Raw genomic sequence first — 19417 nt, forward strand, 5'->3', positions numbered from 1 at the left:
CCCGCTGCAATATAGTATTTTTAGTCCCCTGAAGACCCCTTTAGTCTAAAAGGGCCAACAAAATTCAGAACGCTCATCAGGCACCTATTTAGAGCAACAAGACAGAAAAAAACCTGAGGCAAGATCTTAACTCTAAACCTTCTGAGAATATATCTGGTACAGAGAGAGAATCTCTCCAGTTAAGACAACAGCCAAGGACTCTCCCAGGAGACTGGACACGTTTTCTTTCAAAGAAATCCAAATAAGGCAGACTGCGTTCTGGTCCACTGGAAACAGTATAGCTAATCAAAGGCCTTCCTTAGCTTGAGGAGATTCAAATGTATATAAACTCTTTCCTCTGGGGAGGGATGGTCTCAACTCCCACTGCTAAAGCAGTTTTGCTGTGCAGAAAACTACAAAATTCTTTGGAGGGAATTCAAAGGCAAAAAAAAAAAAAAAAAAAATCAAGAAGTGTGCATAGGAATAAACACGAACGTTACAGCAAAAGACAAACCAGCTTTGGGAGCAAAACTATGATTTCATTTCTTGTTCTATACTCTTGCTAATGCCTTGCAGAGAGGAGAGGCAAGAAGCAGCCACTAGAATACCTACCTGCCTCCTTTCCTTTTGCTAAGATTCCTGAATTTTTGGCTGCAAAGCGATAGATGCTGAACAGGGAAACAGCAGAATCCTCTAGGCCAGGAATGCCCTATAGCACACTTACAGGTGAGAAGTCTCTTGGTAGAGGTAATTTGAATCCAAGTGTTCTTTTCTCTCTGTTTTTTTTTGTTTTGTTTTAGAACAAAAAAAGGAGAATGACACTGCCTATGTCATTAATGAAAGCAGCTGTCATTCCGTGCATTTTATTCAACAGCTATTTCCAGGCCAAGCTCCTTAAACATGGAAATGGAAAAAAGAATGCCCAAATTCAGGATCTCAATTGAGCTTTGGGCTAAGCTGCACATTCCCACCCCACTGCGGCATTAGTGGACAGAAGCAAAGAACAGTTCCCAGGTGCTTAGCAAAATTAAAGACTTCAGCATTTCTGCAGTTCACCTACCTTCAAGATTAAGCAGCAGGGTGCACTAGGGTCTTTGGTAGAATTTAAGTGCATAAGTCTCACTTTATGCGTCCCAGTCACTTTTAGCTGGTAGCAGTGAATGTCCAAATAGGCCCCTCCAATCCCTAAATCTTCTGATTAGATAGAAGAGGGCTTAACTGTAGAACTGAAGGTCAGACTGACTTCTGCCATTTTACTTATGCTGCAACATTAGGAGGTATCCCTAGTTTTCTGTAACTAGGCTGTTGTTGTGTTTTCTATTTGCGTTGAATGAGGAGCTGATAGCAACACCTTGTAGAGTACATGAGACTCTTCAGTCATGTCTGTCAGTAAAATTTCACCTTTGTTTACAGCACTAAGCATTCAGCTATCTGAAATCAATCAGTTATAAAAGCTTATTCTTTTTTATAATTCTTCCTTCTGACCTGTAACACTTGGGAACATCTTAACGTCAATGTTTATGCTACAAAGGAAGCTTTCCAGCATTGCTCTCTTCCCAGTGACTCAGGGAAGACTCGTGGGGACCCAGGTACCCTGGAATCCCCGTTACTCAGGGATGAAACCTTCAAGAAATAGGCTCTTTTCAAGGGTGGCAGAACATCACAGTGGGACTTTGCCACCTTCTGCATCTTCTTCCATCAGCTATGAGAGAACCTGGCATGAGTTATATACAGCTGATTTAACTGAACTCTCCATTTTGATGTGAAATGAGAGGACTTCTCACATCAACCCCAGGCAGCTGCACTTTATCATTTCGACTGGTTGAATGCATGAAACTTCAGATACAGGGAGAAGAAAAGTACTAGCATGCCAGTGAAGTTTCCCATTCGTCAGTCTTCCAGGAAAGAGAGGCTATATCCTGATGACTTGATACTGTATTAGGTCACGCTGCAGTATTACTAAGTCTGAAGCACCACGCTGCAAACTTGGTGCATGCTGAGGCCTGAATGAAATCATCAATCACAGCCTGAGCAAAACTGCAACATGTGCCAGTCTATTCAGTGATGCTTTCATCCAAACACATCAGGCAGCAGACAGCTAGTATAGGCACAGTGCCTATGCAAAAGCTCTTGTCTGAGTGCTAGATTCTACTGCATACAGCAATATTCTCTTTTTAGCAGAAATTTGCTCTTTGGATTCCAAATAAAACAATATACAGCTTTGTGCCTAAACCTGCTTAGTCAGCCAGTTCAAGTACACTACTATTAAAGTACTCCCGGACCTGGAGTGAGCTGGGATAGTTCTCATTTCTTCCTTATTCAAAGCTTCACTGTGACTAATAGCTTAATTTTTATCTTTTCCTTTTGTCCTGACCTTAATTCCACATGACAGTGAATAAGCCAGGTTCAGAGTGAAAAACCATTCAGTCCTCTTATGCACTGCACACCTCACTAACAGTAATGCTGCTGATACTCTGCTTGGAGACTGTCTTGAGCATAGACCTCCAGACTTATTACTGAGTTACAAGAATGCTCTGTTTAGTCTATGAGCTCAGGATATTTGTAAATGTTGCTGTCAGAAGATTTCTGCAATACTGACTTTAGTTTGCTTGTAGAAAAACTGATGTATTTCTCACTAAGACAGTATTTTCTCCATCTGTTACTCTTTTTAGCGCTAACAGCCTGCAACTCAAACAAGAAAAACTGTACAATTGTACAGTAAAAAACAAATCTAACAAGTGGATGCAAACCCAAATCAGGAAGAAAGCTAGGCAGGAAAGTTTCCCTAGTCTTTGCTCTACACCCCTTTCCCCCACTTTTTTTTAAAATCTGGCTTCGGCAAAGAGAAAGGCTACATCGGTTGTACAAAGGGGCAGGGAAATTGCTACAGCTTTATTTTGTCCCTCTTCAAAGTCACAATCTGGCATAAGGCTGAAGAGAAACTGGATCTTGGGAAAGTTTCTCTTATGAATCCCCAGAACATGCAAACTAGAAACACTGAGTAAGATATATACAGTGTATATGTAAACTGAATATAGATCTCAGTTCTCAAAGTCTCATTCATCCTGGGGACTCAGATAAGCAGTTAGAAACCACAGCAGCTCTCTGTCTTCCCTAGATGTTAACTCTTTGCCTGCAGCTTTCTTTAGGAGCTCATTTACAGTGCTGAGTCCCTTTGTTATTTCATCTTCAGGAAAGAGCAGCAAGCTTGGTGGGTACTCCCACCACACATAGCTAATTTTCCCTTTGGATTAGGAGGAGCATCTTTTAACAAGGAGGAATAGAGCGCTACGTTTTCCCAGAGTTTCCAGAGTCTGTCTGTCTTGAGATATTTGTGGGTTTTCTCATGCCTTCTGGTCTTTTCCAGTAAGCCAAAACCTCACGCTTTCTTCTCCTTCAGTGTCACTGCATGTTTGTCATCTCTAATAAAGCCATCCCTCCCAAAAATAATTCTGCGCCCTTTTTCAAGGGGGCTGGAAGGCGGGGGTCACTGACAGCCCAAGTAACAAGCCCAGATCTTGAGAACTACCAGAATGATGTCCCACAGAAAAATATCTCATAAGATCTGAGGACCCCTCAAATGCCTCCCTCTGCCATGAGGAGGTAATATTTTACCCTGCTAAAGAGGGTGATGGGAAGAAAGCACAATTCTGACTCAACTAAACTGAGCTACGGGGAACTGCAAGCTCAAACATCACCCTTGTGCAGCTTCAGCATTTCAGTGTGTGTGGTTTCAACAGCTCCTCAGCTGCTATTGCTAGAGAGGTAATATTCTATTTACATCTAAGCTATAACATTTTGGCAAGAGTCCTCTCAGTTGTAACAGTTAGGGACTAGGGCAGTTAGGAACTATTCCTCTCTCTAACGGGGAAAGGTCAATATTTTTGTACTGGTTTTGCAATTTTTAGTATTGCAAAGAAAGCACTTTAAGCCTTTGTCCATTGCCTGAATGAATTAAGGAATAATATCAGACCACCCTACAAGCATAGCTGGATGGCTGTCATTTTTCAGCATTTTCCCCTCAACTAGTCTCTTAGGGAAATGAAACAAAAATGATCTGTTATCATTCACACAAGTAATTCAAACCACATTCCCCAGTCTTTAAGCGTATCCAGCATGAATCCAGCTGGAGTTCCCCAAAGCAACTTGCAAGTCATTCAATCACCGTGAAAGGAAACAAATACCTCAAAGAATGACAGAAGAAAAACACCTGAGAATAATTTTCATGAAAATTTACCAGTCTCAGAACAACCTCTGCTTGCCTGCCCTTGACAGCAAGGGAGGACAAAGAAAAAATAAAGATGCATTTGCACATCAATAAGGATTGTTTCCTACAGGAAACTATTTCTAGGCTCTGTAAAAGGAGTAACAACAGGATATACATCTTTGGCTATTTCCAGCAGATGAGAAAGAAAACACCTATTTCTTTCCCAGCGTACCTTGCTCCTAGATATGGTTGGAAATGGGGAACGCCTAGGGAAATCTATGTCACTGTGTCTGACAATTCCCTGCAAAGGCGTCCCACCTCTGGGAAGAGGGATTCATGCTTACTGCTAACAAAGTTATGATATTCTCAGCATTCACTTTCTCTTTCTATCCCCAAGGACAAATCAGAGAAATTGGGAATGCTCATGTCAACATAAGATTGGCAAATTTCAGTCCCAGTGCAAGTTAACCAAAGTGGACTTGCACGTGGATTTTCTTGGCTCCTTGTGTGCTCAATGAGCAAGCAACCTGCTCTTTCCTGACACCGCTGCACACGATACAGCACTGTTCCTTACAGACACTGACAAACCGTAGCACTTGCAGAAAAGCAACGCATAATAGAGATCTGGAAAAATTCAGACCAGCAAGGACATTCATGGCACTACACAGTTAAAAGAAAAAAGCAATAAACAGCTTAAAGATAGATGTGTGAAAGGGATGTTAGAAAGATAAATTTGGGGGTTTGGCTGATTTTAAGGGAGACAAGAAAAGGGAAGAAATCCCTTTTTTTCCCCCCAAAAAAGGGAAGTTCATCTTTTCTACAAATCCTTCTAAAAGAAACCACTCCCAAGCAGGAGGTGATTAATAATAAACAGTGAGCCAAATCACTATTAAACATGCAGAAGGGACCATCTAGATTAGTAAATGCAGCCTCTGCTGTCAGAGCAACCAGATCATCTATCCCTTTCCCATGCTGTTTGAGTTGCTCTTTCAAAAGAGACTTTTCCTTTTTTCTGCTCTCTGCTATTGAAGATTCTCTGGCAATCATTAAGAGCTCTTATTTTCAAGCTAGCTATAACAACAGCCAGCAAGTAGTTCTTCATTTTGTAGCAGCAGGGTTTTGTAACTTAATGTTCTCCTCCTATGGTATTTTTCCTCTGAGGTTTTTATGGAGGACTGTTTCCCAAGGGGTTATCAAGCTAAGCTGGAGCTTTATGTTCCCCAGGATGATACAAACACCTTTCCTTGATCATTTTTGTTACTCTTCTCTGAATGCCTTAACTGCGGTGAACCAGAGCTGTGCTTAGTATTGCAAACCAGCTCAGCCCAAGATTCATACAGCGCTATTCATGCTTCCCAAGCACTGGCAATGTCTTCCTTAGCATCCTAGGATGCTATTAACTTTTTTTTTTTAAAAAAAAAAAAAAACATACATGAATCAGTCATCATTGTTGGATGGACCAAGTCTCTCTTCTGTCCTTTCCACCTGAGGAAAGAGTGTTCCTAGCTTATAGCAACAGTTCTCATCAGTAATCTGTAACTGATCAACTGCGCATTTTGCACTGTTAAAGTTTACCTTACTTGTCCAGGCATAGCAATCATCTACTTTTTTCCTTTATCACATCCCAAACCTAGAGCTTACTGCCAACTCTTCCAAGTTAATTATCCACAAACCACGTGAAAGTAAGTCAGTGGTGTTGGCAGAAGAAGTTAGACAAGTTCTAAATACAATACCAAGATCAGCCCTTGACAAAATCTTTCAGAGGTCATCCAGCATTTACAGTATTCACCCACAGTTCAACAGTTCTCTTTACAAGATCTCCTCTTTAGCCAAGGTCTTACCCATGTTGGAATAGTCTACAGATTCTTTGTGGCTCCACATCAGATACTTCCACAAAATCCATATGGACTGGGTCTCCTGCATTTCCTTCATCTAAAATATAGATGATCAGATAGTCAGCTTATTTTGGCATGATCAAGTTTTACTTGCAATTTCAGCCTGTCCATTTACCTTTATCTGCAACATACTTCGCAGGAGAGGGGAATAATAGAGCTCTACTTACTACAAGCACAGGAGTCTAATTGTCTCATTTTTTGTTCCCTCTAAAATATTGATACTACATTTAGTCTCTAATTATAGTTACACTCCTAAATTATCAGAATCCTTAAAATATTTTCTGCCAGAGCTGCACTTAACATACCTGTTTTTTCACAACTTTTGATGTGCTAATCAGGCCTGTGGAATGAACTGCTTTAAGCTTAATTTACACTCCAGATGCATTAACTTCAACATTTACAGCCTCAGCCCCTTCCCAGATGTCTGCTGCCAGAACAGGATTAGGAAGAGTCACCAGCTTTGAATAACCATAGTTAAGGGAGGAAACACTCCTTTACATTGCAATCTACCTAAAATTAGCAATAAATTTTGCCCCCTGGAGCTCTTCAAAAGCTCTGAGTTACTTCACTCAGCTCTGTAATGGCTCTGTAATGGCCAGGTGTCTCTGCTTTAGTGAAACCAGCCTTGCAATATTCCATTTACAAAACAGAAGTCCCTCCCCTTCAGTATGTTTCCACTGTTACAGTGTTTTGTTTGCATCAATTTGTTCATGAGAATTATAGATTCCTGTCCTGGCATTTCCTGCCTTTGACAGAAACTGTGCAGGGAGATAATGCTCTGAGTCAGCAAAAAGCGCACTTGCCAGCAACAGTGCATAGAAGAATAGAGGAGAGTTATTCGTCTTTGGAAATACTTTTTCTTTTTTCTCCCCAAAGAGCGCACTATCAAATTCAAGAGCGCTCTTTTGAGGAAAAAAAAAAAATACTACCACAAAAACACATTGAATAAACCTCACATGCTTTTAGGTTGCATCTATGTCAGTCTACATGGCTGCATTAATGTCAGCCTATACCTCAGTTAAGACTAGTTTGCCTTCATTTACGTACTTGGAAGCTAGGACATGCAACATGGAGAGCAAGGTGGATCAATCAGCATTAACATCAACTGAAAAAAGTCACCACAGACACGCTGTTTTAATACATATTTTGGAGTACTGAGAGGCTCAAAGTCTCAAATCAGACATCAGGCCCAGCTCCCTATTAAAGGATGGTAAGGATTCAGTTTTGGAACATGGTCTGGCTGAAGAAACATTGGACAGCACCAAGCAAAAACCCAGGTATATTTGCAGAACACTGACCCAAGTTAGGATTTGTGAGAAGTTCTGAGCAGTGATTCTAGGTCAAACATCCTTTCTTTTTTAACAGTAGATATCTAAGAATGCTTCAAATTCAGGGACAGTTATACCTGTGCCTGCAATCAAGTTTAAGCACTTTAAGGAATTTCAGCCTTAAGTCTTCAGTCTTCAGCAGTGGTTTGTACTAGCTGATGCTTTAAATGGGCAAAATTGTTCTGATCATCAATTATCAAATCTCAGCTGAAGGTCAGTAACACTTAGTTGTGCAGAGGTAACTGCTTACAGTATTCAAATCCAGCTGCAAGAAACATCTGACTTAAGTCATCCATGAAACCCAAACAAGAACATACCATACATAAAATACAGATAACATTGTTTTCAGCTACTTTAAAATGGCACAGGATAAAAAGATTCACAGGAATCTCCTAAGGAGTTACTTATTTTTAATCACAACTGTCCAGGCACTGGTATATCAATAATAAAAAAATTAAAAGGTTAAAAAATAGTGTACAGTTTAGCACAGAATGCAACATTTGAATAGGAGCACATAATTTTAATTTGCTTTTACGCTGAAAACAATCCAAACAAAAAAGTTAGCTATATAAATACAGAGTAAAATGCACATAGTTTACAGCAAACTACATGTATGCAAGAATAGCAGCAAACCTCACATAAGCATTAAAGTACTCTCAAACTGTCATTTGTGAGTGTTTAGCTATGACTCCTAGGGCATAATTATGTTCACATATGCAGGGTAGGCAGATTCTCTTAAATAGAGGAAACGAAAACTTACATGACCAAGCCTTCACAGACAGAAAGTTAAAGAGAAAAAGGTTACATTTACCGAGGCACACTTCAGTGTTCAGCTTGTTTTCTGAATTTAAATAGATTTTAAATATGAAGCAACATTTAGAAAGGATCTCCAATCTTTTTCTCTGGAAGCATTCCTTTAAAATGCTACACTCCGAGGAATGTTACAAAGATAGTTATAAAGAACACAAACAGTATAACAGAAACTGTCATTACCAGACACCTCAGTTAGAAAGGAAATGTACAGAGTGCATTATGTAAACAGGGAACTATATTGGTGTAAGGACAATATACAAGTGGAGAGGCTGATGTTTCAGTTATGTACAATTAAAATAACCAAAAACAATCTCCGAGATACCCAAGTGTAAGCCTACTTAAAAACAACATACACTAGCAGATGAGAAACAGAGCAAGAGCAGACCTAGCAGCCAGCTGAAAGGCTGGGCCTGGTGCACCATGATGCCCAGCACTCACCTGCTTCGCCACCGCAGCGCAGGCGCTGCCCAGGAACAGGGGCTGCAGCACCTGATTGCACCTCCACAGCACTTGTTCACACCCGGGCATCCTCCCCTGCCGGGTCACACCACGACGCTTCAGGTACTCCAAGGACAGCCCCTGCTGGCACACACACAGCAACCCCCGATCTGGGCATGCTCCAGTGCCATCTTTTGATGGATGTAGAAAACTGCAGTCTTGCACAGTCTAACTGATTGCCAAGTTAAATATCATTGCAAAATGTTACTTTTAAGTTTCATCTAAGCACAGGACGTATGTGGAAAGAAACTCATCACTGAGAACAGCTTCACACACCCAAGGCCTTTGCCTCTGTAGCTGAGAAAAAGTGACATAAGCACTACATGAAAATATAAAGTGAGATGACCATCTAAGTTACAAGGAAGTTTGAATGTACTTTCAGTTTTTTAGTTAAGGATATCACTGAATGTAGCATCTTATTCCCTTTGAGATTTTATTATAAAGAAAATTTTATAAATAATTTAAAGATCTTTGGGAAATATTTCAGAGGTAACTTTGTACTGCTAGTTAAAAAATAAGACAAAAATCCCAAGTAACTTTGGGCTTATATTTTGTTACATAAAAGCAAACAAACAAGAATAATCACCCCTGAAGTTTAAAACATCGCCTAACCCCCAATTAGAAAAGTGGAACAAAAAGCTGATTGTCTCCTCTTGGCTGTTAACAAGGACAGTTGGGTATGGGAGTTCACATTTTCTACTTTAAAACTTCTGTTTTTGAAGTGATTGCATGGAGCCTGTCCTCATTCAGACAAGGCACACACATGGTACCCAGCAAGCTAACAGAGGAGAGGTACATGCAACCAAGGGGAACTGATCCACTAAACAGAGTAACTCATGAAACCTAGGCTAATCCAATATCAACTGTATTCATGAACTTCAACACTGAATAAAGTCTCCTGCATTTTCTTGCCAACTGGAAATTTAGCTATGACTGAACCATCTGGATACCCAAAGAGTAACCTACTTTCTTCAGAACAGAGATTCTAGTAACCGGCTATTCCTGTACTTATCGTTATCTGAAAAATGTTATCATAGCAAGACCTAAAAAGCCAGAGAGTCAATAATAATACAAAATACTGCAAAATTTTTTCTGGAAATATTATTAGAAAAAAAGCCCATTTTAGAAGATACATTTAAATACTCCCCTTGCTTGCTTAACATAATCACGTTCATTTCCAGGCAAATTGCAGACCATGGTATCCCTTCTTTAAAAAGGGCAAGATGATTTTCCAACAACAAGTCAATCCAGCCAAATCTCCACTGCAAGGACACTACAGTGGGCACTGCACTCTGTAGGCGGCTCTTAAGAGGCATGAGCAATTAGTACAGAGAACTATGTAGAGTACTGAAATATTTCTGACATAGTGTGGAGGACATGATGGGGTCAAAATAAGGCAAAACAAATGAAAAATCAGACTGATCATTCTGTAAGCTTTGAGCCTTTACACATAACCTACAGAACTCCTGCAAGAGATCCTATTGATCTACAGCATATAATGCTTTATCCTGCAGAGCTCAGATGGAAACCAAACCACATGCTTTGTTTAAAATAGAACTGCACGTATTGAATGCAGGTTTGGGCTATAGATAACCAGTAAGAGAAAGAAGAGTCACAAGCCAGAAGAAGGCCACAAAGTGCATAAGTCATTCATAAGATAAAGCCATTGCACACAACACAGTTAAGTATACTGAAGTACCACACTGGAAGAGCTGACTGCACAGTTCTGTCATACCAGTGTAGCAGCATTTATGTATAGAAAGCTATGGCCCCTGATTTATAATGTCACCTTCCTCATAAGGACCATGGATGCAGTTTGAGAAGTAGTCAAGGTGCAGATGAAAGGTTTGTTTACAAAGCTATATAAGTTCTTGTAACATTAAACCTCTGACATTCCAGCTGTATGGTTTTGGAAAACCCTGTAAATTATGATAGAACAAACTAGCTAAGTCCTGCTGCTGAATGCAACACATTGTTCTACAAACTACTGGCAAAAGAATGAAAAAATAATGCCTGAATATTCAGACAATTCAGGGGACAAGGTTATACTGTCAGCTGCAGCTCTGTACGCAGGCTCAAGTTGAAAGAAGCGATACAACAATTTTAAAAGGGAATGCTTACAAAATATTCTCCATTACGATTTTCTCCATCACTCTGATCAGAGGCTCACTACACTGAAAAAACTCTTAACTCCAACTTCATTTTCCGCTTTCTGGTTGTCTTAGCCACGGTGATATGTGTTCTTCCCCTGTACTCCAATGCAGGTATTTGTAAGCTAGGTCAGGCTTTGCAAAGAGTAGTTTCAGGATAATATAACTTATTCTTGGGAAGCATGAAACTGAGTAATCCTGTCTTCACAAACAGTAGGCTGGACTAGTTAGGATATACCATTACACTGACAATCCCTAAGGATACTATTAAACAACATTCAGCAAATTCTTCCTTAGTTGCGCGAGTGACCTGACAAGTTGGCAAGGAAAATTGATAGAGAATGTTTTATGGGTCTCTTGCTTCTAGAAAGGAGGAGGGAGAAAGGGGGGGAAGAGATGATGCAGCAGAACTAGAAAACTGCGTACACCAGTATTAAGAGCTTGGTAACCTGAGGAGTTCAACAATTCGATCTTCTCTCCTAACCTACAACACTGCTCAACCATCAAGGGTAGGGTGGAGGGTTAAGTCACCTTTTGCAGTAAGGAAATATTTCAGTTCTGTGTCCCTGCGCTATATTTTACCTTGAGGTAGCAACATGGAAATACTACACATGCCAAATGCTACCTCAGTCTCTGTAATACAGTCTTCAGAGCAGGTGAAAGTCGTTTCAGGTATGGAAAGGTATAAGTATGTAATCTGATCTTCCCCATCCTTCCAACAAGGTTACTGTGCAATAAAACAGAACAGAAAAGTGCACTGAAGAGCGATCACTTAGAGAAGCAAATAGGGCTGACCTCGGATTTATTTCATGCCCCCCTGCTCACTCATCAGGCCTCTGAAGCTGACTGAATGGCCTTGTCTAAATTAAGACATGTAAAGCAAACAGCAATTTTGAATTAAGAGGTGTGTAAAGGCATTCCCTAAGGGGCAGCCCCCATTTGTCACATTGCCAAGAGACCATACAATAAGGCAGCACAATTATTCATAGTTGCCCACAATCAATCTTCTATTTCATCCATAGCTGCATGTTCCTGATACAATTTTCCTTCTGCCCATGACACCAGCATTAACATTTGGTGGTCCACTGCAGTCTTTCAGTCTTCCACCTTCCTCTAGAAGGCCTTGTGACACTGCTATCCATCCAGCAGGTAGACTACCACTTCATAGGTTGACATCATGATAGCTGTGTTTGGAATCTGTCTGATCAGATGTGTAGTTAAACCTCGGTAGAGGGCTCCATATCCTTCTTCTCGCACAAGCAAAGATAATGTCTGGAAGAAAGATCTGTATTTTGTTCCCTCTTCTCTTAGCCTTGTTCGTACAACCTCTGCATAAAGAAAACCACATGTTATGTCACCACTGTCTTCCAGCAACCAGTTAATGATTTTAAATCAGAAAGCAACCTTCCCCTTAAGTTCTCAATATCAGAAAACTTCAAAAAACCTCCAAAAAAAAAAAAATCAGAAGAGGAAGACAAAGAGGGGCAAACTAAGCATTTGGAAGAGCAAAACAAGTTAGATGTTTAGCTAGCGTCAGATATTTAGCTGAGCAAATGAAGTTAGTTTGCTTCGAGAACATCCAGAAGAGGACTGATGTCTGGGCTCACATTTTAGCTTGGAGCTTGCCATCAGTGAAGTACCCAACCCACCAAAACCTCAGGAGTATATACAACTACTTTACTGGAAAATCAAGTGCAACTAAAAACCCAACAGGACAGCAACATGAAGAATGACATGTTAGCAAGTACTGCCTTGCCTGTTTTCTTAGAAGGAAGATACAAACTCACTGATGAGTTATGAGAAACTGCAGAGTGCAGAGAGATTCCAGGTGGAAGACTACTGTATCCCTAAATATTTCTGGGCAGACTCCTGGCAAACCCTTTGTGGGTGCAGGGGAGGGGTGTGGGAAGGGGGGAAGCAAACAACACCTAAAAGGAGCCATGCTAAATATCCTTTTGGAAGTATTTTCCACTTTTATTTCTGAACACTATGAACTCCTGTTGACTTGCTGAATCAAAAGTAAGGAGCATCAGACAAAGAAATAGCTCTTCTGGACTCTTGAGCCAGTGAACCAGAGGTCTGTCAGAAGTCATTGAAAAGACTCCTATTGACTGCTTTGATTGAGACATCCCACTTACCATGAGGATATGCTATAGATGTTGCACAAGTTTTAGAAGTGGCAGCAGCCATCATCATTCCAACAAAGTCCGAAGCTTCCTTTGATGAATCATCCTCATTGTCCATGCCAGAAGCAGTTTTATACTCCAGTAGTTTTCGCTTAATACTCTCATAAATAACAAAATGAATAACAGTCTCAGATATGCCTGCATATGATGCTGACATTCCTCTGTAAAAGCCTTTAATACCATCTGATCGATAAACTTTCTGGACACATTCAAAAGCACTCATTCGCCTTTCCCCACGATTCCTGAAAAGAGAAGAACAAAATAGACATGAAGCTGGTGCAACTAGAGACTGAAAGATAATTAAGCAGCGTCCCTTGAGTGACAGTGGAACTTCAGAAACATCTCACACTGATGCCAAGGGCTCCAAATCAGATATGCTTCAGAAAACAGAACTTGAAGTCAGGGTCCCAAAGGCCTTCAGCACTAGACACTGACAAATGTTGTTTTATCCAGGCCAAAGGTTAAATTGTGACTAAAGAAACAAACACCATACATAGTTGTCAAGCAGTTCCAGGTCTGTTCAAGTCTTATAGGACTGTGAATCAAATTGCCTGAAAATTGACAAGTGAATCAAAAGTTTGTGAGCTGGGGTGGAGGAAATTTTTTTTTTTTTTTTTTTTTTTTTTAAATGTAGAGATCAGGTGTCCTCCCACCTCAATTTTGCCTTACATGAACAGCTCCTATAGCCTCACAATTACCCATTCTATTCTAGAAGTACAGGTCTTGCAATACAGCCTTTAAGATTACACAACTGTGAGGCACACTAACAAAGGGGTAGCTATGAGTTCAAACATCATGCCTCATACACCACTACAGTTCTTAGTGAAGAGCTTGTAGGTCTGGTCTGAAGAAGGCACACCAACCAATATAATGAAAGTAGCTTTTATTTGATTCCACTAAGCCACAGCTGACGTCAAATATACTCACTAGATTTTTTTTCCCCCCTCCCATGCTCATTTCACACTTGAATATTGAAATCTTAAGTCTTCAGCCTCTTGCTTTTTACTTTGTGATGTCAATGAAATGAACATCAAAAATAAATTTCAGATTATGCTAGACACTATCAACCTATATATATGTGGGCATTGCACATCCTGAAATATTTAAAACACTGTATACAATTGCACAAAACCTTTATGACACTGCATAAAGCATGCTTCATTGCAGCACTTGAGTGCAGCCACTTGAAGCACCTGGATTCTGCCAGCAGAGGTCTCCTGTTGGAGCAAGGAAGCAGCATGGAATAAGACAGTAACTATCCTTATGAGAAACTACCAGATCACATGGATATGTCAAAGCAAAACAGACAGCAACAGTACCATTGTGCAATTAGAATGAGGCATCACTAGATGGCAGAATTTAAAGCCTGATGTTTTGAACCTGCTTTATCAGACAGCAGTGAAACAAGGTACCAAGCACAATTAAGAGTGTCATTTTGGAGAAAGGAAAAAAAGCAGACAAACATGTACACATAGCTACAAATCAGATCAGGACTGAGGTAAGCTGCTGATGCTGCAGAGGAGTGGATAATACTGCTGACATGACAAGAGAACTGAGCAGAAGTGCAGCTGGAAAGAGGAGCAGAAGGACCTACAGCTGCAGCTCCTGAGGACAGCCCATATCCACATGACCCATGCGAGGGGGGGAACCACAGAGACTGCTTTAAGAAGCAGCTCTTCTGATGTGTAAGATGAACTATGTTGCATTAGCCTAAAGCAGTTTCACTTTGATCCCAGTAAGACCTGGAAGAAGTTGAGTTTTGTTCCCAATGGGAGTTTTGAGAACTTCAGCACAAACAGGATCCGGGCAGGATAATCCTCTATGCCGAATGTTCTCTGCCTCTAGTGACAACTAGATTAGAAGAGCTGAAAACAATACATAGTAGTGCTGGGTTAGCCTATATAACTGTTGTCCTGCACTCAAGGACAGAAAACACTTCCTCTTGCACGTCTCCCCCATGAACAATGCACTTGATGCTATGTACAGGAGTAACGCACAAATTCCGTAACTTTCCCTCAGCCATATGGTTTAAGTAAACTGATTAATGGAAAAAGACAAGTATAAGACACTATCAGGTTGCACATACACCAAAAAACACTGCTGTCATGGAATCATCACCCCAATTGCATGGTAGCATCAGAAGACGACTCGCGATAAAACTAGCTCTGGATGTGTTTACTACTGTCATCTTGCAGCAGAATATGCCTGCTAAGAGGAAGAATGCTAGTATGTGCATTAATACAGAAAGACCAATTGACCCTTAAAGTAGGAATTTTAGGGAGTTAGTATTTCAAAAATATTTGGCAGTTTGTATCAAGACAGTAGTGCCTAGTACAGTAATTTTGCCTTATAATCCTTCCCTTCCCCCCCACTAATTTAGACAGCATTTACCTGGAATTAAAAAAGGATACTGACCTTAATCAACTAATCCACTCAGACAGAACTCTAATATTTTGAGTTAGTTTAGTTAAAAGCAATACAGAAATAAAAGTTTCAATGGCAGCTTCTACAACTAAAAGCAGTTTCCAATGACAAATTGACTGTTTTTTTTTTTTTTGTTTTTTTTTTTTTTTTAAGTTTTAATGACATTTTGATGCCTAGTTACTTCTTGGGATATACACTGCCATGACTTGGCTTTATGAGAATCCCGAGACAGTAAAATAGTTAAACTCTGCACAACATCTACAGTTCTTATACAATAGATCAGAACCACTTAACAGTTACCTGTTCCCAAAGCAAATACTACTACACAAACAAAACCTCACATACTATTGTGGCACACACTAGCAGAAAGAGCACTTCAACTGTTAAGATAGCAGAAACTTCAAATGTATATCAGGGCTTACGTTTGGTACGTTTCATTCCTCTGTACATCACCCATTAGCACATTCTGCCCATACAACCTTCAGAGACTCAGAGGGAGGAATTAAGCTGACTTCTTTGCAAACTTTGTACTTAGATTTTAGACTCTTAGTCTACTGAACTCTCTTAAAACAGAGGGATAGGATTAGTGTTGCCTACACTTATAAATTAGGCTTTCTTTCCCCCCCGCCCCCTCAAAAAGATGAATCTTAGTTGACAGAACAAAGTCACTAAGATGATTGTGAAGGAAAGAAAAACAACAACAAAAACCCATTATCACAGAGATACATCACACAGGAAAGTTTGTGATTTTCTGGGCTGATGTTTTCACACTTCACTACTAGAAAAAGGAACAGGTGAGCTGTAAAGCAGTTCTGGCTCATTAGTGGATGAAGGGTAGATGAAGTTATCTGATACTGTACATCAAGTTTCCAGAAAGGCAGTCTATAAAAGTGAACAAGACAGCTTCACTGAGACACTTGCAGCATATCTATTTAGAACTGTAGGGAGACTCAGATAAAGCTCTTCTTACAGACCTTGTAATAGGGTATAATTATTTTATGCAAATAGTCAGGGAAGAATAAACGCTTTCCATAATTGATTTTGTGGTGACCCCAGACAACTTCTATTGACTACCCTATGTTAGGGCAATTTATGTGCCTGGATTGATGAAAGTCACGCTTTTATAGACTAGAGCTCATATGTGAAAGAAATGGAAAACTGTTTCAGGTATTATCCTGAACTTTTGCTAAAATGCTAACATCCTTACTTCACTGTTTTTAGCTGTTGACGTAAAAATCCCTGGAAACATACTTGTTTTTTTACGCATTAATTCATGACTGACAAAACACTGAGACTTAACTTTGTCATTCATTCAGAATCTGTCGGCCAGAGACTACTGCAATACCTCAGGCATGCCTTAATAACATGGAGGGACTAAAACAGAGAACAACAGTAGCGTGACTTGTAGAGAGATCAGTACCAACTACGTAATTTGAAGTGTTGACTATTAAAAGAAACATTTCTTGAGAAGCAGAGCAAATTCACAATATCACTCCAAGCAAAACCTTATTATGGCAGTAAGGTTTCCAATTGTCACTACTAAGTTCTCTTAACGTTCTTACCTTGCATCGAGCTGTAATCGTGTCTTTACTAGCCAAATGGGATTGGTGGTTGTGATTGCAGTAAAACCTAAATAAACATTTTAAAAAAGTTAGATGTGATAGGATCATGATAGCCCCACAAAAGCAACTGCACCTAAGTTGAAACACACACAGTAAGGTACAGTTGATGAAAAAACCTCAGACTATACTGATTTTTAGAAAGTACCCATTGTAGCCCTTTAACAATATTTCAAGAATCCATACAGCCAATAAACATTATTTTTAGAACGAATTTTATATTAATATTTTGAAAGTCTAATTCTTAGCCAGAGTTTCCCCAAATAAAATAATCCCAATTGTGTGCATTTCTCTGCCTGTCCACTCATACCAACCCTGTTTTGACACCACAGAACAGCAAAGCTAGCTAGACTAGTGTTAGCCAATTAGTTTGGAAACATTTCAAGAAGAGCATGTTGCAAATACAGCTATAGCAATTCAAGATAGTAGAAAACGTTATGTCAATTTAATTTTCTACCTGAAATACAATCTGAGTTTAAAAGCATGCAAACTGAATCAATACTACTTTTGGTGTAGTTAAGAGGCATATATTACTGCAAGTTAAGAGATTTTTTTTTTAAATACTTAAGTATAAACAGCAGTTAAATTTGAGAGCTAATGTTTTATTTAGTATTTAAAGCAAAGATTGTTGGTTGGCCCAGAAATACTTATACAAGCATATGAGTGTTTTCATTGTTAAGATATATAGTATGGCTTCTAATTATCCAGACAGACAGCAACTATTTGGGCTTACACCAGGGCAAAGTGTTAAAACTACGATTTTCAGTCCACTAAAGAAAAAAAACAGAAGAAAAAGAAAAAAGGAAACAAATTCAAAAAAAATGTGAGAATCACTCTTACTTCTGTACAACTGTGGAGAAAAAAAGAGCAGAGTGAAAGGCAGCTCTGAAAAAAATAAAAAACAAAAAACATCTAGAGTTGTAATACCACACGTGCACCGTTAATGAGGTGACATGTCTGCAGGAGGGAAAGGGAAGGACTGGAACATGGCCAGGCAAGAGATGGTAAATTTAGATGCTCTGCTTCTTAAGTGACACACATCACTTGTATATCACTATGAAGACATGCTGCCCTCCTGCAAGGGAGTGGACTAGGGCTGAGGGAAAGCAACAAAGACTGCCTTGTTCAGTGCATTATCTGGTGCATGATACTTATACAAAGAGGTGGCTATTGATAAGCTTGTTTATGGAGATCATTAACAGCTTACATATATATATATTTAGCAGAACTGCTTGCATACTGGTTACTTCTGTTCAATCACAATCTATGTTTACATTGTACACAAATGACTGAAATACTCAGAGAGAAATGCCAGAGGATCTTAACTGTTTTAAGGTTTAGGTACCCCCCCCCAAAGTCTTCAGAATAGGTCATTAGTATTTCCAGTTACAGTTCTCAAGACAAACTATTACTACCTGTAAGGTTAAGTAGCTACTAAGATTTGACTGTATTTCTGTGTCAAAACAGCAAAAAAAAGCCCTTAGCAATTTCATGAATCTTTGATTGAACAAATAGGTTTTTAAACTGACTCCAACTCCCAACTGAGTAACTTCATGTGAACTCACTGGGTAGATAAGTTTGTTTGTTTTTTTGAAAAGAGACATTACTTATTTTTCTATGGCTAGACACATATGATTAAGAGTGAAATCTTAACAAGCCAAAGTAGTAGTGTTTTATATCCACTGGTGTATAGAGCAACAGGGAACTACTTTGCCTTAACAAGGCACAGGATGTCCTTAAAAAGGCACATCTGCAAAAAAGGTTCTGCAGTTCAGGTGGCTGGAGCCTTTCCTCACATATCAGTTTATGCCATAGAAACTCCACCAATTCCAGCATCACTCAACCCTGCACTGCGCTAAAGTGAAATATTCTTATATTTTAAGATTTTTTTTTTATACTAGCACTAACAAAGCTTTAAGTTTCTTTCTCTACTTCAAAACAGAAGCTTTCCAGATTTACATGACAGTGAAATGCAATATGTGCAGGATTGCAACAAATATACTGAAATAAGGCAGGGGAAAAAATAACTTTCCCCCTATCAAACACTATCCAGAGAAGACCTCTCCCTCAAGAAAAAAAACATTATTCTAAAGTCCCTCCTACTTTTTAATCACTTGTCCACAAATGTTTTGAGTCAGCCTACAAGACCAAAAAAAAAAATCTGCATCCCTATTTAACTTTTTCTAAGTTACATGTCTCTGGAATTTTTTTTTTTGTTATCACTAACCTATGTTTTATAGCAGTATTTCTCTGCTCAGCCCTTTCTCCTCCCTATTCAGCATAAAGAACTGGTCTGTTAATCCTAACCCATAATAGAA

The 19417-nt window shown here is 39.5% G+C and overlaps 1 protein-coding gene and 1 long non-coding RNA gene across 2 annotated transcripts in view; both read right to left on the reverse strand.

The window, feature by feature from the left end:
* Nucleotides 1-6988, reverse strand: part of LOC138068132 (uncharacterized) — a 31324-nt gene extending 24336 nt beyond the window's left edge. The window contains exon 1 of the long non-coding RNA XR_011142780.1: nucleotides 6028-6988. This is a non-coding gene — a long non-coding RNA (uncharacterized lncRNA). The remainder of the gene's footprint in view (nucleotides 1-6027) is intronic.
* A 203-nt stretch (nucleotides 6989-7191) lies between these two features.
* The window catches only part of SLC25A36 (solute carrier family 25 member 36), a 37208-nt gene continuing 24982 nt past the window's right edge, over nucleotides 7192-19417 (reverse strand). The window contains exons 5-7 of the mRNA XM_068953979.1: nucleotides 17043-17109; nucleotides 13009-13298; nucleotides 7192-12198 (exon numbers count right to left, since the gene is read on the reverse strand). Coding sequence (XP_068810080.1) covers nucleotides 12005-12198; nucleotides 13009-13298; nucleotides 17043-17109 — 551 coding nt within the window. The 3' untranslated portion in view covers nucleotides 7192-12004. The remainder of the gene's footprint in view (nucleotides 12199-13008; nucleotides 13299-17042; nucleotides 17110-19417) is intronic.

The sequence above is a fragment of the Struthio camelus genome, chromosome 9 (assembly GCF_040807025.1).
Source record: "Struthio camelus isolate bStrCam1 chromosome 9, bStrCam1.hap1, whole genome shotgun sequence".
Taxonomy (NCBI): Eukaryota; Metazoa; Chordata; class Aves; order Struthioniformes; family Struthionidae; genus Struthio; species Struthio camelus.